Source organism: Caenorhabditis remanei, chromosome II (genome assembly GCF_010183535.1).
Source record: "Caenorhabditis remanei strain PX506 chromosome II, whole genome shotgun sequence".
NCBI classification, from domain to species: domain Eukaryota; kingdom Metazoa; phylum Nematoda; class Chromadorea; order Rhabditida; family Rhabditidae; genus Caenorhabditis; species Caenorhabditis remanei.
Window position 1 is genome coordinate 10,973,710 of NC_071329.1, and position 24,407 is coordinate 10,998,116.

The 24,407-nt window shown below is 39.1% G+C and overlaps 6 protein-coding genes across 6 annotated transcripts; 4 read left to right on the forward strand and 2 right to left on the reverse strand.

Moving 5' to 3' along the window:
- Window positions 1–1,978: 1,978 nt before the first annotated feature.
- Window positions 1,979–4,688, forward strand: GCK72_005983 (uncharacterized protein; the record flags this gene model as incomplete). Its single annotated transcript, XM_053725419.1, has 3 exons — window positions 1,979–2,161; window positions 2,209–2,392; window positions 4,345–4,688. The coding sequence occupies 3 exons, from the start codon at window positions 1,979–1,981 to the stop codon at window positions 4,686–4,688; spliced, it is 711 nt and encodes a 236-aa protein (XP_053589613.1).
- A 165-nt stretch (window positions 4,689–4,853) lies between these two features.
- On the forward strand, window positions 4,854–5,144 carry GCK72_005984 (uncharacterized protein; the record flags this gene model as incomplete). The annotated part of the gene is made up of 1 exon (XM_053725420.1): window positions 4,854–5,144. One exon carries the CDS (start codon window positions 4,854–4,856, stop codon window positions 5,142–5,144), a length of 291 nt encoding a protein of 96 aa, XP_053589614.1.
- A 1,473-nt stretch (window positions 5,145–6,617) lies between these two features.
- Window positions 6,618–7,674, forward strand: GCK72_005985 (uncharacterized protein; the record flags this gene model as incomplete). Its single annotated transcript, XM_053725421.1, has 3 exons — window positions 6,618–6,817; window positions 7,155–7,305; window positions 7,351–7,674. 3 exons carry the CDS (start codon window positions 6,618–6,620, stop codon window positions 7,672–7,674), a joined length of 675 nt encoding a protein of 224 aa, XP_053589615.1.
- Window positions 7,675–9,751: 2,077 nt separating this feature from the next.
- Window positions 9,752–10,494, forward strand: GCK72_005986 (uncharacterized protein; the record flags this gene model as incomplete). The annotated part of the gene is made up of 2 exons (XM_053725422.1): window positions 9,752–9,883; window positions 10,066–10,494. The coding sequence occupies 2 exons, from the start codon at window positions 9,752–9,754 to the stop codon at window positions 10,492–10,494; spliced, it is 561 nt and encodes a 186-aa protein (XP_053589616.1).
- A 3,644-nt stretch (window positions 10,495–14,138) lies between these two features.
- GCK72_005987 (uncharacterized protein) lies at window positions 14,139–15,652 on the reverse strand (the record flags this gene model as incomplete). The annotated part of the gene is made up of 5 exons (XM_053725423.1): window positions 14,139–14,342; window positions 14,387–14,501; window positions 14,550–14,833; window positions 15,047–15,083; window positions 15,609–15,652. The coding sequence occupies 5 exons, from the start codon at window positions 15,650–15,652 to the stop codon at window positions 14,139–14,141; spliced, it is 684 nt and encodes a 227-aa protein (XP_053589617.1).
- Window positions 15,653–20,655: 5,003 nt separating this feature from the next.
- On the reverse strand, window positions 20,656–22,293 carry GCK72_005988 (uncharacterized protein; the record flags this gene model as incomplete). The annotated part of the gene is made up of 4 exons (XM_053725424.1): window positions 20,656–21,219; window positions 21,272–21,535; window positions 21,585–21,960; window positions 22,013–22,293. 4 exons carry the CDS (start codon window positions 22,291–22,293, stop codon window positions 20,656–20,658), a joined length of 1,485 nt encoding a protein of 494 aa, XP_053589618.1.
- Between the last annotated feature and the right edge of the window lie 2,114 nt (window positions 22,294–24,407).

Sequence of the window (24,407 nt, forward strand, 5' to 3'; positions counted from 1 at the left end):
AAATTCCACTATTTTTCAGTTGTTTGAATAGTCGGACGACCCAAGAAGTCTAGCTGAAGATTGAAGGTTTTATGGGAAAAGAAGAGGTTCTTTCTCTCTTTCTTCCCGGTTCTTTTTTCAAATATGCACACAAAACATTTTAGAAGAAATAAAAAAAGTGAGAGATCATGAGACATTTTTCTATTTCTAGAGCACTGCGGATAACGGGTTCTGGTTATCTGAAAATGAATAAAAGTCAGATAGATTCAAAATGGAAAAAGGACATCAAACTATGGAAAAACGTTTGAAACTTGAAATGATGATGAGGAAATGAAGTAGCGTGGGAAATTTAGTAGGAGACTAGAGTTTATGAATTCACTATTTGATGCATTACACGTAGCGGGAAAAGGTTTCCAGATCGGAGTGATTCATAGTATTCTAATTTTTTGATCTACCATAGAAGGGAAAGAAAAGGAGCATGATCTTACTGTACCTGTCACCTTTCCCAATCGGCCGAACAAATGTCTGCATCCAGGATGAGTCAAACTACAAAGCAAAACCCAAAAGAATCTGAAAATGTTTTAAAACGAACAAGTGGAATGTGTATGTCTGAGTATGAGAATGAGAGTGTTTTGATCTCATTTCTCATAAATCTTCAAGTAGAATCTTTGGTCATCTGAACAAGTTTCGAGCAAGTAGAATAAAAAGAAAGTAGTTTGAATATCTTGAAATTCTTTGCCCTCTTCTTTTTCTTTTATTCAAAAAATAAATCAAATTTCAAAACTTTCAAGTAAACGAATTGAAACTTTTCTTTTATGAAAAAAAGAAAAAAATGCAGAAAACTAAAGTAACGAACGAAAAAGAACGAGAAATCGCCGCAAAACTTCATAATCCTAAAGAGATATTTAAAACAAATATATTGCTCCAGTTGCAAACCGAAAATGGAAAAAAAGTGATTCATTTATGATTCCTCGGAGAAAAAAGGAAAGAAATTTCTGAAGCATCAGAATATGAGAAGTGGTACGGTAGTGACTAGAAACTGGAAGATGATAAATGAAAATTATTGCAGAAGAGGAACAAATTGCAAACACTCGGAGTATTTCAAGTGATAAAAATTCATTGACTAAGAGTTCCGCAATGTGGCAAAATGCTGAAACCGAAGAACACAGTTACTGTAACTTCAGTTTGATAATGCAACTCCTATAAAATGTTTACTTGTTTTCAACACCAGAACGCATCTGGAAAACTCTAAAACTTCAAATGAAACCGATTCTCAAATGAACACTGAACATCACGAGAAGAAAAAGCTTCGGGGGGAAAGAAAAACGAAATAATTGAAGAACGGGACGGCTGAAAATATGGAAGGATATTATGAATAAATATTAGGGGAAAAGAAAATATATATGAGTTATGACGATTTTCACAAATGTCTGGAAATGAATATGAATAAATATTGAGAGAAATACTCAGTGGAAGGTGATAGCAGGGTTGAACTAATGATTAATAACAAGTTATCTAATATGAACTTGTAATTTTCTGGGAATTGTTAGATCAAGATGTTTTCAGTTCTAGTTTTATGAATATGTATTATACATACTGTTATTATATTCATTACTACTGTAAGTATGTATGACATACTTCTGAAAAGGAAATTTCGAGCTATAGTTGGAGAAGGTTTTGAAAAAAAATTACATTGAGAACTAGAAAACTCAAATGAACAAAAGAGAAATAATCGAAAAAGAGCAGGATTTTCCATTTAAATTAGAGGTAACACTAGTTTCTGTTGTACATTTTGTATTGGAGTTCCATATTTTTCACTTTTAATCCTGAATTTCAGTTTTAGTTTTTTTTTCTAAAAGACAAAGCATCTCCTGGTAGAAAAAACAAGACAGACTGAGCAAGAAGAAATGAAAATGAGCAGGACATATATATTTTTATTTTTACGATCACCCATTGTCGCGACCATCCTACGGATAGTCACAACCTTAGAAGAGCACACATGACTTCACAGCCAAATCTCTCCACCAAATCCACAAGCAGACCTACAATCTTGTATGATCTCTCAAGAGTGCGGGAAACCCATATTCAAATTACCGCCAAGGAAGCAAGCGCGCTCCGTCGGACCCAACTCCTCCGCAGCACGCACACTCTCTCGCCGCCACCTTCTGGAACATTCCCAAAAGTGGCGCGAAAACCACCGCACACGAACGAAGAGCGCTAGCTCTTCAGTCGTTCCTCAAAGGACACTCAACGGATGGTCGACTCCTTTCGTCGTCTCCCCAACCACCAACTCGTCGTCCGGACAATCAACATCATGTCAACGACACCAACAAATACCAGCACGAGCACTTCGCTCCCTACCTTAGAGTAGCACCTCCTTGCCGTCTAAGGAGTGAGCATTCTTTGGCTATGGGTGAGAAGGGAAAGCTCTCGGACAAGCTCAACAACCAGCCAAGCCGATCGCCAACTCACTCATTCACTGTCAAAGACCTCTAATAAAGATGTTAACTGGTACAACGTGTTCTCTCTCTAGCATACCCAAACATACAACTGGTGCATCAGCTTAGGGATTGAGGCGGTTACCGGACTCTAACCCGGCCGGCCTAACCTCCTCGTCACATGGTACATCGACCGGGAACCAGAAAATTTTTTTTCTGGAATAAGCTGTTGTGTGTTTGGTGTGCGAAAAGAGAGAAACCTCCGGAAACGAGCGACAAGGACAAAAGGAGGACCAGCCAAAACGACGACGGATTTCAACACTTTCCCTCAAAAAGAAAGTGTCAACACGAAGAAATCACCCCATTTATTGCATCATTCGAAGCGATCGATGTCGTCAAGCAGCCGGATACCAGCAAAACAGTCGGAAAGGAAGGATCGCGGACAATTATCGATTTTCTGCGATGAGCTCACCTTCTCGGAAAGCTGCCAGCAAACACCGGATGCGAAGCGACTTCACGCGCAACAACACGGACAATACGGACAATACCAGCTTCTCTCATACACAAAAGGCCTTCGGACGTTCTAACAGCACAGTCGGAGTACTGAGCGCCGCCGTATGGCTGCTCGTGCTCCGATTGTTGCGAAATGAGCGAAAGGCGCCTCGGAAGCTAAGTTTAAGTCTGTATAGTCTAGTAAAATGGTGTCAATAAGTGGTTTTCATTCTAATACTCCGCAAGTGGCGCGGAACCGTGAAAGTCGGGTCATACTGCTGTCTTATCGCGGGTTCCCTAGACAGGAGCGACGTGGTAACGCACAAGACAGCTACTAGCCAAACTAGTAAGTGCTAGTCGTCTACCGTCGAGACGGGCAGCAGTGTAGGAAAATATTTGGGTTGAGTTTAGACAAATTCGCGTAAAAATACCACTGAAACCACCAACATTACGTCAAATCTATGCGCTCTTCCCTTAGTTCTTATTCTGTCTTCCCATTCTCGCGGTTTCTGTGTCTTTACTGTCTAGTTTGCATGTTGTAAAGTCACAAAGCTCACTCACTTGTTACTCGTTGACATGTAAGCTTCTGGTTTACTTGCAATGAAAGACGAGTGTTGTGCGCTTGTGTTCTTGCGACTAGTACGAGTAGTGTACTCGCGAACTACCTAATTTATTGTGCTCTTTAAATGATCATGTCTGTATACCCATCGGTAGCAACTCGACAACCTAAGAAAATCAATAATTAGTGGCGGTAAAGCACAAAAATTCTAGTTTAGCCTTTCTTAGTATATAGGTAGGGGTACTTACCAGCCTGGGGTGTCTACAATTAAACGCGCTGTAGTCTCCATTAATTATTCACCTCAAGTATCTTCTCCCGTCCCTGGGTTTTCAGTACTTCCGATGTACGGGCTATTCGCACGCTTTGTACTCGGAGTATTGGGATTCAGGCCTCGGGTACCTAATACTATCAGGCCCTAACTAGTCTATCTTTAACTGGGGCATCCATTCAATGGGAGGGTAATCAATTTCAGATCCTTCACCACTGGTATGGTACCAGCTTCCAGTCTTTCCATATGCACGCAACTGCATAAGCCCGCAACGGCGCAGGTCCGCAACGACCTTATAAACAGGTCCGCAACGACCTTATAAACAGGTCCGCAACGACCTTAAAAACAGGTCCGCAACGACCTTCATAAACAGGTCCGCAACGACCTCAAAAACAGGTCCGCAACGACCTTCATAAACGGTCCGCAACGACCAGTATTTAGCCCGCAACGGCACAGGTCCGCAACGACCTTTATAAACAGGTCCGCAACGACCTTTATAAACACAGCTCGCAACAGCTTACAGACAAACCATACAAATCACAATACAACAGACACACAACAAAATAAACAAAAATCCTAGGACATCATATACACAACATTGCATACAGACACACATCGCATTAGAGTCTTCCTGTCCGGACTTAAAACGGATAGGAAACCACCTCCTCCACGTTCGTCTACTCTCTTCGTCTTTTTCACACCACCAGCTACGGCAGAAAAGAAGAAACTTCGTCGACATCAACACCATACCAGCAGAATCTACCGTCGCAGCATTGATGCTCCAGTGACTCTTGTGGATCCTTGCTGCTTCACACGACTCCAGAAGTTTCTACGAAGGAAGGAAGAAAACAAAGGAGCGACGGAGGAATACAAAAGATTCGGAAGAGGGACACAGTTAACCGGAACTCCCATCAGAAGAATCAACAACTTCAAGAAGTACCAGCTTGAGTGACGCCATCTCAGGACAGCTCGAAAGGGACTTCGACACCAGTAGCCGCGCTGATCAACAAGTCAACTACAACAAGCCGGCAACACTCGAAAAGAAAGAGCAAATTTTCGCAAAAATCGGATGCTCATCAGCTAGTGAGAAGTGTTCCCGTGTCGGATATTTCTTACAATGCTGATTGTAGCTCTGATTCTAGCGATTACCAGCTCCCTTCTCACAATCGACTACATTCTTGGCACGATCACTTCGGAGATGTTCAAACAACTCATCGGATATTTGCCGACGTCTTCAAAATCTTTCATTGTGACACCAGAAGCACGAATAACATTCGATCGTCTTGTGGATGGAAGGAAGACAAAGGAAAAACCACGACAACGACATCGGAAGTGGAACAACAACAAGAAAGCAAGCCAGAGGATGTACCAGCAGAAAAGGACGACGTCTCTCAACACATCCTCATGAAAACGTCGTCAAAGAAGCAGTACATCTACCAGCTAGTCTTCACAAGCCAAGAAAAAGTCACCAACTCGTCCCGAAGAACATTAACGTCATCGGACTCTAAAACTAATCGTTAGGTTGCAAGCAACTACCAGCCGAGCGATTGTTATTGGTTTAATTCCGTCGTGACAACAACAAGGGACATCAAGTGGAATGTCGCCACATCAACAGAAGAAGCGATAACTATTCTTGCGAAGTCATCACTCGATTCAAGAAGCCCGCTCTCCATACTTCGATGATTGAATTCGACTTATCGATTTCAACAGAAGCGATGTCATCAAGTACCAGCTTCATTCGTTGTTCATCGTTATCGATTGAAGCGGGGAGTCAATACAAGCTGACATTCAAGTCGTCATCGATTTGGAGTAATCGGAAATCAAAAGCTTCGAGGAGCACACTTCGCTTGCAATACCAGCTCTTCTTCGACATTACAACTGCCGATTGGCCAAGAAGTCTACAAATATGTCATTCATCGCTCTAAAAGGATGAAAATCGACAAGGATTTCGTGGCAGACGGCGTCAACTCGTTGCCTCGGCAACACTTCTACAATACCAGCCAAACGTCTACATATAAGGACAATCAGCTGGCTCAAAGTGATAGGAATTTCTATCGGACATGCGGAAAATCGTGTCGATATTTGTTTCGACACCCGTGCGTGCTTTTGGGACAAAAGATGCACGGATTCTAGCATGAAAAGTCATTGGAAACGACGTCAAAACAACAAAGGAAGATGACACAACAACAAAGCCGGAATAGTTGGAACAATTCGATGAAGAATTCATAGAAAGAAGAAGCGAACAACCATAATAAGTCTTCAGTCTACCAGCAATTGTTCATCATCGCAAAGTTTTCGGGAATCTGACCGATCTAGGAAATCTACGAAATTCTGGACGTCAGATAAGCAACGTCAAGAACATCTACGCGTTCTCGCCTGAAAATACCAGCTACTTTCGGCAACATCTCCGCGTTTTATCAATCCAATGACTCAAAAGGACAGAAGCCAAGAAGTCAAAAGAAATTTAGCGAACCCAAAGCTACAGGACATCATCAGAAGACTTTGCGGCGTCTGCACCAACTAGTTGCTTCGGCGACAAAACTACAATACCAGCAATTGTCGGCGACAACATCAATCATCGACGAGAGGCTGGGAAAGAAGCAATAGAACCAATTCTATTGAAAATGGAGCAAGATTGTGGTCGGAAAATCGTGTTGGAGGACGAAGAAGACATCCAACGAGTCTCCAGTCCACCAGCGACTTCAACGTCAACGACAATCAACACAATCGACCTCCCGAGCTAATGCAATCAGCTACAACTGCTCAAAAACAAGATGGGACAAGCAAAATCTGTCATCGGTGCTTCAAATTGACGAATCGATCAATAATTTCGCGAATTTCTTCTACCAGCTCACACTTCGTGCTCAAAGATGCTTCAAATATGCTAAAAGAAGTTAATCGAAGAGACAAACACATCGGAGCAAGCGACCAGAAGAAAGAAAAGAAGTTATCGACGACAAGAATAACAATCTCGTCATTCGGGAGTACCAGCTGCTGTTCAGTCGACATCACAATCATTTGGGAAAACACACCATCGACGCTTCGCCGCTCATCATCTGGATACAAGCCAAGCTGTCTTCGGTACTTTCAATCGACAAATCGATCGATAAAATCACTAAATTCTTCTACCCGCTCTCACGTTGTGCTCAAAGATGCTTCGAAAGCGCTAAAAGAAGATAATCGATGAGACAAAAACATTGGATACGCGAGAAGAAGAAAAGAAAGAAGTTATCGACAACTACAAGAACATCGCTCGTCGTTTGGAACTACCAGCTGCTGCTCAGACGTCTTCACGATCATATGGGACATTGCACCCAGTAGATGTCAACAAAACAATTGCTGCAACAACGAAGATTCAAGACGAAGAACAACACTGAGCCGTCAATCGTCAGAATACAAGCCAAGCAGTCAATCTCAGTTCATCTACTGGCGAATGCTCACAATCCGTGAAAGCTCTCCGTAAGAGTTCAACGATTGTTTGTAGCTTTGCTCCAGATGATCTGAACACCAGCTACAGTGATTCGAAGAAAACTGCCATCAAGTCATCAAGGAAGTCGGCACCTGATGACGTCGGGATTCTTCAATACGATCAATAGCTGATAATTCTTTATCAGCAGACAGCTGAACAAGAAGACAACAAAGAAGTCGTCCGCCCAACAACTCCAGAAGTCAAGAGGGACAACTTCGTACTTCAGAAGCAGCCACAGCAGAATACAAGAGGCATCAAGACCAACGTCCTCAAGAAGCAACAGGCTCAGAAGTTTAAAAGAAGTAGGACAACAATGTACCAGCTGCAGAAGACATCTTACAACGAAATGTTGAAGTCACAGCGGAAAGACCAGTCTACCATCCACAGTAACGTATCAAGATTTCGCCTCAACAACGTCATCTGCAACTGTCAACAACTTCTGAAAACAGCGGGACGATACTTCTACTAGCCGAAGACGTCGATCTTGTTCATCAACATGAATAAGAGAAGAATCGGCGTGGAAAGTTGTCAAGTTTGCTGCAGATTTCTACAAGAGCATGCTCAATGTCGACCGGAAGAACATCCAATCGGCTCGTCTTCAATGGTCGTTGCGCCAAGAAGATTTCGACAATCACGTCATCAAGAAGTCTACCAGCAACTCCAGGAGAAATTCAGCGACGACGTCTACAAGCCAAGCTGTCTAGAAGTCGTCAAATCTTCACTCAACTTCAACAGAAGTCCACTCATCTGCCGATACCAGCTCAAGCGAGAAAAGAAAAAGTCTGATCAACTTAATCTTCAATCGAACGAGCAAGTGAACAAGCAACATCAATGTCACAAATCGGAGAAAGAGGGACAAGAAGTGGACAAGCCAAGTGTATAGCCGCGTCCTGAAGTTTCAGATGACATAAGAACTTCTTCAAGTTAAATTCGATTCTTCAAGAGGAATATGCTGAAATCACAAGCAAGTATTTCTACCAGAAGGATCAATAAAAAATATGACAGAAGATTTCAAGTCACCAACACTCTTCCACCAGCTGACGAAGAACAAGTCAACAAGATGTCATCAAGAAGGCAATCAACGTCTTCTGGATCAACTGAGATTCAAGTCAATGTAGATTCGACAAAATTCGGCAAGACATTCGGATCCCTGCAAGGACAATCGAATGGCTTCAAAAGATCTCGACAAAAGGATTCAATCCATCGTCATGGCTCAACGTCACCTCTCTACCAGCAGAAGTTATATTTCTTCGTTACACACTTCTACTAGGAATCAATCAATTCCACACGAGAAGAAGAAGGAATAAGGAACTGGAAGATCAAGAAGTCAGTCAACCTGCTGAGGACAAGAGGCAGTTGGACATCAAAGGAAGTCAAGCCGAGTGAGACAAGTCTTCACAAGTCACACTGCTTAGGACATGAGGCAGCTGGACATCAAGAAAAGTCAAGCCGGAAGTGACAACTTCAGAAGTCAGACAACGACAACGAGAAGTCACTCAACGACAAGAAGACTTATACCAGCTCAATACGTCAAGAAGTCGAGGAATTTAGGATTCAGGTCATCATCAACGACATCAAGTCTATAATTGATAACTTAGGGTTTTGAATTTTAAGATTTTAAGATATTGAAAGGCATAAAAGAATCAGAGTTACCGAAAAGAGGCGTAAGCCCAGCTGCTAGTCAGTATCGGGTCCAAAAGAGATACGGATTCTGAGTAGATGGTGCAAAATCTTACTAGCATTTACATCAGCTAGCTGCCCATTTATTTAGAGTCTTATGTCCAGACTGTAAGCGATAAAGCTTCAGTTAGGTTCAGGTCTGAGCCAGTAGGCGAAAGATCTGAAAAGCTCTGACAAAAGTCAACTCTTCTTAAGAAATTCTCAAGTCTACTTCTCTATGTCTACCAGCTGACAACAACTCTTCTGTCAAAGGAAGCCAGGAGCATTGGTTCCCCAGCTCGACCTCAAGGATGTCAGCCAAGCAGAGCACAACATCAGGAGCCAAGATCCCATCTACACGCTCATTGCGCTCAACAACAACAGTCGCAGCAACTGGTCTCAAATAGGATCAAATGGATTCCAGGAAGGACAATACTGCAAACAACAACACATCCAGCCGTGGAATTCGCCGCAGAGGAGCTCCAACCTCCGAAAGGTTGTGTAGCCTCAGCGAGAACTTCGTCAGCTGAAACCAACGAAGGATCGGATGACAAACATCACCTTCACCCACCTCCATCCGCCGTCAATCGGAAAACACCAACATTGGCACACATTCCAAGAAGATGTGCAAGGATTCATCACATCATCAGATGCTTCAGGCAACAACATCGCTAAAAGAAGTACCAGCAAGAATCTAGAATCATCTTCAAGGAAAGACGACAACACAAGTCAAGGAAAAGGGATGTTGGACAACAATCAAGACAGGTCAAAGTCAACTTCACGTCTTCATGTCGCACCAGGATTCGTCCAACAAACCTTCAACACCATCAACACAAGGAAAGAACTCCAACTGCAGTACATCCTTTCACCTAAAAACATCAAGGAAGATGTACCAGCATCAACATCCAACGAAAGATCCAGGACGCCAAGTCAAGGAATGGATACGTCTAGTACCAGCACTCCAACATCAAGATCAACTACAAGCTGCAACAAGGATCGAGATTTGGGCATTCAGTCATGTGGGATTACGCCGACAACCAATCCATTTTCCCTATCGAGAAAATGTTCGGTTCCTTCCGCCCCCGGAGTGTCGCGACCATCCTACGGATAGTCACAACCTTAGAAGAGCACACATGACTTCACAGCCAAATCTCTCCACCAAATCCACAAGCAGACCTACAATCTTGTATGATCTCTCAAGAGTGCGGGAAACCCATATTCAAATTACCGCCAAGGAAGCAAGCGCGCTCCGTCGGACCCAACTCCTCCGCAGCACGCACACTCTCTCGCCGCCACCTTCTGGAACATTCCCAAAAGTGGCGCGAAAACCACCGCACACGAACGAAGAGCGCTAGCTCTTCAGTCGTTCCTCAAAGGACACTCAACGGATGGTCGACTCCTTTCGTCGTCTCCCCAACCACCAACTCGTCGTCCGGACAATCAACATCATGTCAACGACACCAACAAATACCAGCACGAGCACTTCGCTCCCTACCTTAGAGTAGCACCTCCTTGCCGTCTAAGGAGTGAGCATTCTTTGGCTATGGGTGAGAAGGGAAAGCTCTCGGACAAGCTCAACAACCAGCCAAGCCGATCGCCAACTCACTCATTCACTGTCAAAGACCTCTAATAAAGATGTTAACTGGTACAACGTGTTCTCTCTCTAGCATACCCAAACATACAACTGGTGCATCAGCTTAGGGATTGAGGCGGTTACCGGACTCTAACCCGGCCGGCCTAACCTCCTCGTCACACCCATTTCACCTCTCCCTATTTTGTGAAACGGACATGAAATAAAGAGAATATGAATGACAAGGAAATGGGAGGTTGAGAAGATCAAAACTTGAACTCTGATTCTAAAGATTCAGGGAATTTGGGATTGATCCATCTGAAATTCTGAATAGAGAAACACCCGGTCAAACATCGAAACACGATGTTTTACGACTTTCAACTTTCAACAATTGATAAGAAAAAATGATATGAAAAAAGCGTTGACTTGTTTGTGATATGCAATTTGAAATGATGCGAAACACTAACTTCCAACAGGAAAAATCCAATTTCCTCCCTTCAAAACCTTGATATTTATAGGTCAATCATCGTCTGAAACAAAGAACAACTGACTAGAAGTTATCAATAAACTTTACTGACAGGTAACACTGAAGTTATGTGTTCCAAATGTTTCTCTTCTATTTTCTAGAAATTAGAAATCATTGTGGTGACAAGTTATTGGTGTAATCATAAGTCTATTAACTCTTTCTTCCCGGAATTTTTGTCATTCAAACTATTTCTGTATCTTCTAATCTGATTGTGCCAGTTTTCAGTTCTTCTTCTCAGGGAAATTCAGATTTTTGTCCGCATAATTTACTTTCATGAGGAAAAAGCCTGCACAAATCAAAGATAAAGTGAACAATATCTTTCTCAACTCTGGGAGCCGATGGTTCGTCCGATTAGTTTTCGAAATTATGGTATTCTGTTATTTCAGCTTTTTTTTTCAAGAGTTCCCACCAGAATATGTTGATAACGTAAAAATTTGTGGGAATAAATCTTAGATTATTTGTTTTTATGTTTGCTCTGACATAAATAAAAACTTAGAAGAAGAAGTAAGAATCGAGAAGTTCTCAGAATTGCCAGAGGAATTTAAAACTGAAATTGTTTCATAATCGAAGATTGGGATAGAAATAACAAATCAACGATTGAGAGAACTGAAATGCATTTCGAATCACCTGAACCTGAGTTAAAAATTCAAAGAGAATGACGACGAGGAAGAAAAAAAGAGAGAAAAACTGATTTAGTATGTTTCAGGATTGGTTTTATTTATTGACGTAGTTCACCTGTTAACAGGAATAAACATTTTCAGAAACCTTTTCATTAGTCTTCTGGTTTTTTCTCTATTTTGATTTCTTAAATTTCCAACACAAACGTTTCGATAAAAAACAATGAATATATCATGTGAAACTAATTTCAGAGATATGTAATTATTTGAATTCAAAATTGTAGAGAAAGTAAGTGATAAATTCATAACATGTTTTCGTACAAAGAGTAACTTCCTAGACTAGACTTCGTAGGTTGGGATGACTATGAGAGGGCATTCATTGACGTAAATAACAAGTTGATGTTCAGAATTAATTGAATAGATTTATTTTTTTGAAGGGAAAAGACCGCAGTAAACGTTTAGATTTATCTATAGTAAACAAATCTGATTCACATCTGGAGGACAAGAAGATGACTGCATCGAAGAAATTGAACTCTTCTTTAATGAGAAATGTTGATAATATAGTTGGGAAAAGAGTCGATGAAAATCCCATCGACTAAAACTCAGACGACTGGAAAACCGGTTTTTTCTAAGTCTGTTTGTTCAAAACATAAATAAATACAATGTAACTATTTCCTCTTTGTTTCAGAGAAAATAAAAAATACAGAAGTCTGATGATGAATTGATGCACAAGAAATAGAGATCTTTTGAACTGACCAACAAGAACAAATATATACGTATAGTGAACAGAACACGGAGTTTTGACATCATCTGACATGGTTTTTTCTTCTGGAAATGATCAGAAAACTCTTTTTTTTGTTCCGATGTGCTCATCGATTGAATGAAAATATGATCAGGGCAAATATTGAATATAATTTCATTGTTCGCGATTAACAAGCACTCGAAAAAGCATAGAGGTATCAGGTTGCCAAAAGGTGCATCCGATCCGATCTACACCAAATTTCTTTTTTTGAATGAAAACAGATGAAAATAGAAAAGTTCAAAAGTTTATATTATATTTGGAGATATCAAATTGACTAGTGAGACCAATGGGATTAAGCTGAGACTTGGTTACGGTAGATCTTTTTCTTCTTTCTACACTGTTTGTTACAAAAAGAAATGGATTATAATTCTCTCAGCAGAACAGATTCGAACATTCTTCCGAATGACTCCTGACCATCGCCTACTTAAAAATAATAAAATCTGATGACGAGAAGAACGAAATACGAATGAATGAAATCCATTAGAATCACCATTCAATCTCTATGAATAATTGATAGAATAGTTGTGAGCTCAACTCCTTTTTGTGACTTTTCATCGGAATTTTGAGGTGGAGAGATCATACTCAAACGAAGGAAAAAACGCTCATGTTTCAATTTTTATAATCTAATTAGTCAGATTATATCGAGTTGCAAACCTAAAAAAAAAGAAGAAGCAACATTAAAAAAGGAGAAAAACACAAAAAAATGTTGAGGGAAGTACAAACAAAAAATCTTATACAAAACAGGCGGAAGGATGGAAACAATTCAAAGCCAGAAAACTTATTTTATGATTTTTTTTCCGTCTTAATGGGAAGCTATCATATATTGCACGATTTGAAAAGTTAGAATTGATTTGCGTACCAACACTAGTGATTTTATGAGACGCAATATTGAGGATTCACATTTAGAAAATGAATGAAAGTATCGAACATGAATGAAAGTATCGAACATGAATGAAAGTATCGAACACTTAATTGATACTTCGTCTTATCAAATCGGAAAAGTCGTTCTATTTTTCACAAATCCGGAGACAAACAGATCCCAGTTCAAGTACAATCTGAACAACAGGGATTTTCTGCGTTGAGCCAGGTCAATGTTCATTAATCGCCAACTTCATATTGATTTTTGTAGTGATGAGAATCTCATTTGGTTAACTCACACACTGGTTAACTCTGATATGAACATTTTTGAAACGCGGATTAGTTTTAAAGCCTAATACTTCAATCCACATTTGTGTGAAGTCTTCGGTTTAGTTTTTAAGTTTTAGTCTTGTCAAGTTGGAAAATTGATTCTAGTTCGATGTCCATATTTTCACTTTTTATCTGAGTTCATTCGAACTGTCTCTTTTGGATCGTTTCAAGCACAGCATCTCCAATTTTAAATACATTTATTATTCAAGATTCATCCGATATCCAATCAGGAATGAACAATCAACCAATATTAAATTATTCAAGAATTAAACCCATCTAATAAGAAATAAGCGAAATCGGCACACTAGGTAAAGTGCATAAAATACAGATTTCAGACAAACCGAATGGAGAAAAAGAAACCAATAGAAGCCCTACATTATTACATATACAAATAGAAAAAGAGGGAGCAAATCTGTGAAATCAGTCTGAAAGTGAATAAGAATTTGAGTCGTTTTGAAAATTATTGCGTTTTAAAAAGTACTCCCATTTGTATCTGATCCAATTTGAGAAAAATAATTGTTTTTGGATAGAAACTTAAATAAATAAATACAATAAATAGTACATGTGCAATCTACATAATATGACACCCTTTCTTTTTCCCATTTTTGCCATCTGGATCATCCATTGTCAATGCCAATTGTCGTTTCTTTTCGAGAGCAAGAAGTTGCTGAAACAGTTCTGTTATGTTCTCATTATTTTTCGCTGATGTTTCGATGAATCCACATCCCCAGGCAGTTGCAATCTTTTGACCTCCAGCTGTTGACACTTCTCTTTTCTGAAATATCACAGATTGATTCTGAGTGTTATCAAGGAACTCACGGATTCTTCATCTTTCTTGTTTCCAACCAACATAATTGGAGTTTCCGCAATTGCGTTTCCCTTCACTTCCTTCATCATTTCCACTATGGGAGGCAACTCAGCAAATGATTGTTTGCTGAAACATATAGTCTGAATTCACTGAAAACCAGATCATTCCTCTCACTTCGTAACACTGTAGATCAAAATGAATGCATTTCCTTTGCTAATTGACAACCTTTGCATTGCGGGAAACTGATGACTTCCAGTTGTATCCGTAATTTGAAGAGTGCAAACATTCTTCTGATTACAACTAATCACTTGTCGATACGTGTCTTCAATAGTTGGAATGTAGTTCTCGTTGAATGTTCCTTTTACGAATCTCTGAGTTATTGAAGACTTTCCAACTCCACCGGCACCAAAGACAGCAACACGGTAGTCCGAGGTCGAAGCCTCGGCTACACGGCTTCCCTACAAATTAATAATTGAAATTGGAATCTAGAGCTCTTGAGAAGTTAGAAAGCATTGTTTAGGATTTCACTGTTTTGAATGACCGTGCTAGGTTGAAACTGGTGAGTTTCTAAACTTTCTAAATTAGAGGAAGTTGTGTTTCAAGTCAATGCTGTTACAGTGATCTATTGGCCTTAAAGCTCTACAGTAACCTTTTACACTCGTAAAACTAACCGAGCCAGCCGTCGTGTTTGTAGCTGTGGCCTCAATGCTGAAATCGGTCTCCAGTAGACTGGGCAGCCGTCAGAAGCTTCCAAACTGTTGTTGAGAAAGCTCTGAAAAAGGAAGAGAATGTTGAGAGGTGTCAAAAAAGGAGGTGTAAAAAGTGTGAAAAGTATACAAACAAAAAAGTAGAAGAAAAGAAGAACAATGCGAAAAAAGGCGGGAGAAGACGGGACGGAATGAGAACGAGAAGTGAGTCCAATTTCCGTTGGACTGGAGGAGCCGCGCCCCGCCCACTTTCTTCTTCTTGCTCCTTTTTTCTCCTTTGCCACACCAACTTTTAATTATCTTCTCTTTTCTTTCTTCCTTTCATAGAAGCAGGGCAAAAGTGAAGAAGAAAAAGAAAAAAGGACATGATGACGGGAAAAAGAAACACGGATGGAAGTGCTTTTTTGAGTTTACTTTGCCAGAGGGAGTGGACAAAGTGATGGACGGAAAAAGGTTTTTTTAGGAGAGAGAAGTGGCAAAAAAAGAAAAAAGACAGAGAAAGGTTTGAGTTTTGAGTTACACGGACCACGAGAGGACCACGGAGAAATATTTGGATGAGGTAGAGAACATTGGAACATGTGACAAGTTGGGGAAAAGAAGAGAAACAACAGAAAAGGTTTCTACAAAAGGATAAAGACCACGTTGAATAACAAAAAGAAGATTGAATCTAGAAAACATGACTTCGGATTCAGAAATTAGGTTTTGAAGTCAGGAAACACCAAACAATATCAGGGATGGATTCAGAACAAATGGGAGGAACACAAGGAACAATTTCATGCTATTCGTTTTTTGCTTTCCACAAAAATATGTGAGATTCATGTAATCAACAGGTATACTTCAAAGTCTATCGGAGAACTGTGTTGTTCATACTTACTTCTTGCTCAGGAAAGGGATGAACTAGGTTATGTGCTATGAGGACCCTATTCGATCCATCTGCAAGCCTAGTTCACTCATCAGCTTCTACAGATTGCTTTTTCCTTGCTTTTTCGTAATTGAGCCAAATCGACTCATATAATGAGAAATGAGCCATACCGTAACCCAGAGACATTGCTTGAAAAACCTTGGTATATACACTATGACGTTATTCTATTTTCGACCTTTCCCCTAAATCCTCATATGCTATAAAATTCGTACAAATATTGAGTACTACCATAGCTCAATAATATCCTATTTCTATACAAGAAAAGGTTTGTTTCCTCTTTTTTCTCTTTCAGAGGAATTAAAAAAATGAAAAGAGAATGTCAAAAAAACGTTGCGGCTCATAAAATCTTTCTTTGCTCTCGTAATGTCATTTTGTTTTTGGCGAGGTCCCGTTTTCTGCATGCCCTCTAAACTTGGTTTATGTCGAATTTCTATAGTTACATGGCAATAATCGTTGACATTTTTGTGGCCGCATGAGCCCATAAAGCTTCAGATTTTCTTCAAGGAAATGTCAGGAATCCAAAAAGAAAAAAATAAAAGGGGATTGTAGTCGTTTGTAATAGTGGAGGGAAGGATAGTCGCAAAAGGAGCGAAAGGCAAGGGATTGTAATGGATGGAGAGCAATTATTCGGCCAATTAGAGATTAGTTTCGTTTTGGCCAATCCAATTCTTATTTCTTGTCTTTTTTCTTGTTGTTCCAGAAACGAATTTGTGCATAAAAGACGGCTCGAAAAAAGAGGAAATGGACAATTTGTAAAAGGAAAAAGAGTGCTAAAAATAGAAGAAAATATGTTAGAAAGAGAAAAGAAATGGTAAACATCGAATATCTGAAAATTCAGAAAATTAATGAATTAGGAAAAGTTAGCTTTGTGTTCGTACAGTCACCATTTCCGTTCTTAAAACATTCAAAGCCTTTTCTTGTTTTCAGCAGTTACAGTAATATCCTGTCAGATTCTACGTTAGCCGTATAACCAATTCAAAATACATTCTCAAGTACCAATTACCAAATCACAAGAAGTTCTTGCTGGAAGAATAACTTTTTCGCTGAAATCATCAAATTTTGAATTGAAATCATTGAAGAAGTACATGTGATCACTCTCAGAATGTATTGCGTAGTATTCAGTTATCAAACGGCTGACGTAAGCAGACAATAGGAAATAATAAAAGGAAATGAGATAGGTTCATGTTGGGTAAAGGAACAGGAGTGGGCGTAGAAATGAGAATTCATTTGAAGGAAGATGAGTTAAACCTACGTTGTCGAAAATGAATTATTTCAGACAAGGAAAAGAAAAAGAAGATCTCAAAACATTTCTCATGAATTGAATATTGAAAGAAACGAGGAACTAATTTTTGGAAACTTGTAGGATTTCAGTTCACAATCAATTCTGCAGTATTCGAAATGAACAAGGATTGTGAAAATACGCAGAACTACTGCATGAAACTGAATGGTTGTAGACGTGAGACTGTAAAATTTTTTAAAGTATTTGTAAACGAAGGGCAGTGATAAGCAAGAAAACATGGTTAATGGTATTTTAGGAAATACGTGAAAACTGTAAAATCTACTCACAGAAATTCCAAGAGGGTTCTAGGCTAAAAACCTGGAAGGCCTTGTTTATATGGCACAAAAATTACTGTAGGAACAGTCACGGCTCAAAAACCGATAAAAGCTCAATTTCAAAGTCATTTCAGAAAAGTAGAAAATGAGATGGGATCTCTTGGATGGATTGATTTGTTAATCATTGATGTATGCATTCATGATGACAGACTCTCTTATTTTTTGTCGCCTCCTACTCTTTTTCTGAATGCTCTCCAGATGAAAAGAGGGCCCCCGCGCGAAGAAAAAAACTTGAGAGGTACTCGAGCCGTGAATCATACCACTGAATTTTTGACGGAATAAGATAGAAGGACGGAAGGAAGAGGAGGAGTAGAAGGTAATTGGAGGAGAGTGTGAACATATTGAGATGAGATTGTATGTAGACACACACGTAATAGACAGAAAGATGAGGTTGTAGTTTAAGAATGCGTCATGACTATATTTGAGATGACTCTTCTGATTCAAACAACCTATTTTTGAAAACTCCACTCTTGAAATGTATAATAAAAGACGTCACAAAGTCTCTTGTGTATAGATATTTATAAATAATCAGAATGATGGAAGATCTGAAATCAAAAATAAAACCAAAAAAAAAAGAATTACAAATGAACTTGAGTAATCTGGGGAATTCAGAAATAAATCAGCGAGTGTTCTAAAATTGAAAAGTATGAAATCATGAGTTATTTCCTCCAATTTTCAGCTCATAGAGCATTGAATCACGCAACATTTCGCATGACGTTTCGATTGAGTGGGGTATGATTTTATAACAATATTTGAATGAAAACAAAAAAAGAATTGGGCGGGGATAGCAGGTGAATACTTACAATATACAGGTGCAAATGGATGAGTTTTATTAGTCTGGAAGAAGAGAACATTGCAGAGATTATATTGAAAGTATTCAGATTGAAAGGGATAAAATAATGATCTAGACAAAGAAAGGGATAAAAGTTGAAAGTTATTTCTGAGAACATCTGGATTCAGTTTTGATCAAAATCTGTATATCTTTGAAACAAAACAGTAGTAACATGTTAAATAGGAGACAGATCCGAAAGAAATGAGTACAAAAGGGCGGAGTTCATTCTTAAAAGTTGTCTGTAGGTGAGATACAAGAGATACGAAATATTATCAAAAGTTTTGTAGATTGTCTTGAAAGCTGAAGGCATAATAAAGAAATTATTACATTTTTAATAACATCTACAGTCTTCAAGAAATTCTAGATGGCCGGATCATCGTCACAACTGTTGCTTTGAGAATTGAAGAATTCGAAAAAGTACATGAACAGAAATTAGAATCTATTCTTGTCAACTTATAATTGTGATGAGAAATCAGTAAATGATAGAGTAGAATTTATCTTTTGTTATTCACGTAAACAAGAACAGCAGGTGATTTAATTATAACTCTTTTCAGAATAACTTTCTGATTTGTTGAAGTATTCAAAGTCCCTCTTATTCTCTTCTTTTCAGTATTCAAACTTTTCGAACACCAAACAAATTAAGATCAAGAAGATTAGGGATAATTCGTCGAGCTGTCACAACAGATTAAGGAGAGATCATCCTTGCAGAATCAATGATGTGGTCCTAAAAAAAAGCTGCAAATTCCAAAAAAAAAACGGGCGGTCTCTCCTCTTCTCCAGACACACGCATACATACACAAAAAAACGTGGGTTAGTTTTCGTTTCTCTTATTTCTAAGTCTCCATATTCTGAATGTTCTCAAACATTCCGCTCCGCTTCTGACGATGCGGGCACGACGTCGTCGTCGCCAACACATGCTCTGAAAGGAAAAAAGAGAAAAAAGTGAGAAGGGGAGAGAGAAAAGATAGATGGATGGATACTTCCTTTTTCTTTTCTTTTCTTTCCAATTTTTTTTCCTTCTCTGTGCTCCGCTCACACTCCGAACCACTATTTTGGAATGCATTGCATAACGGACGGAGCTCAAGAAAAATGTGAAAAAATGAGCTTCACCGCTAGACAGAAAACAAAACAATTCTCGAAAAAACCTACAATTCCGGAAGGTTGCGTGACACTCTCAAAATACTTTTCAATGTATAAAAATAGATTAAAAAGCTGAAAAAACCGAAGGAATTGCCTCAGGCGATTCAGCTTCTTTTTTCAGGTCAAGAGGAGAAAGAAGATCAAGAATTAGGAAGTATTCCTGAGAGGATTGACCTAATTTAAGCTTTTTGTGACTTAACGTTTTCGCAAGTTCTTGTGAAAGCTCTTTGTACTTCAAAATAGAATGTTGAAAGTTTGGAAATAATTATTTTTGAGTCACTTATTCATCTGACTTGTATTCATCCCTCGAACAGAATATCCCTTGTATCCATAAAAATAGAAAATGCCTACTTGTTTTTTTTGTGGGGTTGGTTCAATACTTCGGTACAACTCGTAGTTTAGGGAATCCTTACTCGGGTTAAAACGAGGTTATTCGGCAGAGTTAGAAAACCTGTTGATTTGTAAAGAAGTATTCTTGCGAATTTGAAATTTTCTTTGAAAAAATCACATTCCAAATATGGTCTGAGGTGTGATCTACAGTATGCTACGTAAACTAAATGCGGTGATGAATTCCAAACAAGGAAAACTGCGTTTGCTTTTTTCAATCTCAGAGCATTAGAAGATCAGAATCCCATCGATGTAGATCCATAACATCTAAATAAATCTTTCCACTTGAAGCTATTTGAGATCTGAATCCATATAAATATTACTCACTTCCATCAAGTCAAATACTCAAAAGAAATTCCCAAGATGCTCGAAAAGAAGAAAATCAACATATCCGCAAAAAGGCAAAATATGTGAAAAACGAAGAAAAATAGAGAATGAATCGGCGCTAGTAGCTTTATTCACAAAAGAAAACGGCAAAAGAAAAGGAACGAAAAAATGGGCACATCAGGGTGGAAAAAAGAATAGAATGAAGGGAAGAATGGAAAAATAAGGAAATTGTGGTAGAGCATTTGAAAAAATGTTACATATTTTGATTATTGTGGGTTCAATAGAAAAAAGGGAATACGTGTACAGTTGAATTCCATCCAATGGAGGGAGAAAACGACATATTTATACAGTTCAATTGGTAGCAGACATCTCAAGAAGGACCCAGTTTTTACGGATAACTTTCTCGTTGCTCAAATGCTCGTGATCCTTGAAATATTGCTCTTGGGCCGCGACAGCTTGATCGGTGACATCAGTGAACGACTCCAATGTGAATCCCAACTTCTGAAGACGCTCCTTCATTGCACCCTCGTTGACTTCATCGACTGGCTCCAATGTGAAGAATTTGGCTCCGCTGCTGGTGATTTGTGGAACTTGGCGAATGGTATTATCATCAGAAGTACTCAAGAATTCTGTGGCAATGAATACGTCAAAGAGAGCCTCCTTCTGTTGCCAGTACTTGACAGAAGAGGCGAGATTTTCATTCCATCCGAAGCGAACTCTCTGATCTTTCAAGTTATTTGATTTGGTGAGAGAAGTACGGTAATATTCTGGAACAATCTCTGTATTCCAGACGTTGGCATTGAATGTTTCAGCAAGAGAATGAGCATTGATATGGCAGAATGGAGAAATTGTACGTGGAGTGTAAAGGAAGAAAGTAGAGTTCGATGGAAGAGAAGCGATTGCAGATGAGAAGATCTGAAATATTCAAAAAAGTTACTACATATTAAAAGAAATCTGTTTATACTACCTTCTCAGACCACACATATTTCTCATCATCCAACTTGGCATCCCATGCCTCTTGTCCCTGTTGCCACGTGCTCTTGAGCAATTCAACCAACTCATTGAATGAAGTCTCCTTTGCTCCATCTTCAGCTGCAACCTTCTCAGCGAGCCAATGAACTTGACGCCAGTTATTGGATCTCTTGATGTAAGTGGGAACTGAGCATGACCATTGAACGTTGAAACGCCACAATTTGTTGTCAACATCACGGTAACGGATAGCACGAAGAAGCTGAAAGAGAAATGGTAATGCTTCTGAACTCCCCGTGTTATAAACTTACATTGATGTAGAGAGAAGAGAATCTGTAGTGAGTTGGATTGGCATTAGCAGTGTCATGCATCGATTTTGCCTTTGATCTACCAGTACTTGGTTCCGAGCAACTCTCCCGAAGGTGGACAATTCCACTCTCCCGAAGCCATCTCATGCAATTGAAGATGAATTCAACAGTCTCCTCATCAGAAAGATACATCATGAGCCAGTTAGTGAAGACCAAGTCAACACTGTTTGAATCCATCTGAAGTCCGACGGCATCTCCGACTCGGTAATTGATATTTCCGAGATGGGCGTTACGTTGTTGGTTCTTTTTGATGAAGCTGTCAATGAAATCAGTAGAGAGAACCCAGCGAGCTGTCTCGGCAAGAACTGTTGTGAAGCGACTGAAATTTATTAGGTTGAGTAGTCAGGAAGACTGGATTACTTGAGACTTACCCAATTCCAGCTCCAATATCGACAACATCCTTGTTATGCAATTGAGGCAAACTAGCAAGAATATCAGCACGATCGCTTGCTTCCAATTCTTCAGCTGAATGATTGAGCATCATTGAATTGGTATCCGGTTTGTCGGAATATTTATCCCAGAAGCTTTTGAAGTTAGCACGACGAACGTTCACCATTTCTCGTTCTCTGAAAATAAATGAGGAATTGAATGATGGAATGAGACATTTAAACAATGGAATCAAATGTTTGCACTGCTGTTTTTCAGTGGTCATCAAAGCAAACAGGAGACTACGAGGAGACTATCGTTTGAGAAAACAGAAACAAGCAAAATGATAAATGCAATTGTGTTTTATCTTGTTCAGAGGGAGGGTGCATAGAACTTTTCGCCCCTTTCACCGGTCGATCAGGCCATTCTGAGACTCCGCCCACTTTCGAGAAACAAAAGAGAAGAATGTCAAACAATAAATGGAAATAGAACATGCGAACAAGACACAGATTACCAGTTGGATGAGTTGGATGTTCAAACGTTTATTCTGATGATTATGAAGATACACGTGTCTTGTGCTCAAGAAAACGTCTGCAGCAAGCATTAAAATCGTAGTCATTCACGATCAGTTCACTCGTGCTTTTCAAAACGATTAAAGCGACTTGACATGCTTTCGATAGTTTGGATAGTACTTTTACAAAAAAAAACTTCGAGTTCAGCGATGACCGAAAGAACTGAGGATTCTTGATCCTGATGATTTTCATTTAGCTGATACAAACCATGTATATGAAAAACGTAAGATCCCAGAGTTGAGTTGTCTACCGCATACGTTTAAGACTATTAGGGAGTTTATGAAGTGTCAAGTATTCTATTGAGGGAATAGAATACTACAAGAAGAGAGGCACGCCAAAAAAGATTTTCAAATATCTTTCATGATGATATCATACATTTTTGTAACTAATCCATAGCAGTAGTAAATTATATTATCCAAATCAACGAATCTGACGTTAATTAACATCTGTTCTCTACTTTCTATGACACGTCATAAACACAACGTGGAACTAGTTTCTCTTTCTTTTACTTATTATCTCGAGTGATCATTTTCTTCGTATTTCCCGCTCATCATGAAAGTTCATTATCAGTGTACTCACGAGTGCCTTGCAGTAGCCTCATTCCACCTGAAAGAGCCTATGAAGAAGAGAAAAGAGCACAGTACACCTGGTCTTACGAACTCTCAGTTTTAGTGTACTTTTCACAGAATTTCACGAGAATATCGAGTTATCACTATCATCATCGTTGTCGAGTTGGACTGATATTTAATTGTTACCTTAGGTTTTTATCTCTTTCTTTTTCTCTTTTTTCATTGAATTGTTACGAGAGAACTTGTCGTTGATACGCTACACTAGATAGTGTTGTCTTTAGAAAAGAGAGGAGAGATCGAGAAATTATTCCGAATCTACAATCATCCGATTAAGTCTGAATCTACTGATCTCCTTATCTGAGAAAATCATGAAATCTTCAATTTCTAAACTCATTGACATGGTTTTTTTTGTTGGGATGGTCAGTGTCTAGTGACCGGTCTTATCTTATCTAAAAACGAGGAAGCACTGGAAATGGAAAACCAATAAAAGAATTTCGTGCGGGGAGCAGAAGAAAATATGTGGAAAAGAAGGGAAACGTGCGTTGTTTTAGATGGATGATTTCCTGGACAAAAGGAAAAGGAAAAAACGAGATGAAATATTAAAAGTTATCTTTCACTGCGGGGACTATCTAAAGTTTATACAGCTTCCATCGTCAGTCAGCAGACATGCCCTGTCATGTCTACGGTTTTCGAACTAATAGTTCAATACATCAGATTTGGCGGAACGAACGTAGGCCTAAATCTTTATGTTGTAAAGTCCCGATTTTAAGAAGTTAACAGTCACGTCAAATTCCCAAGAAAACTGTTGTTACTACTGATTCAAAATAACTTAGAAACCTGATTTCATAAAAAGTTATTCATTAGATAGACACGTGGATCCGACCCACGTGGAAGATGATAATAGGCGATATGGGTGGCAGTCTGTTACTTTTTTAATGAAATCATGTGATGATTAACAAGGAACCAAAACGATGAAAAAACTGAAATTACTTACAGATTTTGATCCTCGACAGATGATTGTTGGTCGTTCGACATGTTGACACCTGAAAGGATGACGTACGTATATTATATTGGAAACGTCTATAAACAATCGTCATGAAAAGAAAAACATGGTAAAAGAGGAGAGTGCAAGAAATAACTGTGATGTTGAGAAATATAAGAAATTATATTTGAATTGCCACGAGCGATGTAGATCAAAAACATTTCAAAAAATGTGTTAAAAGATGAAATCTTGTAGAGAGAGCGTTTTTAATGAGAAA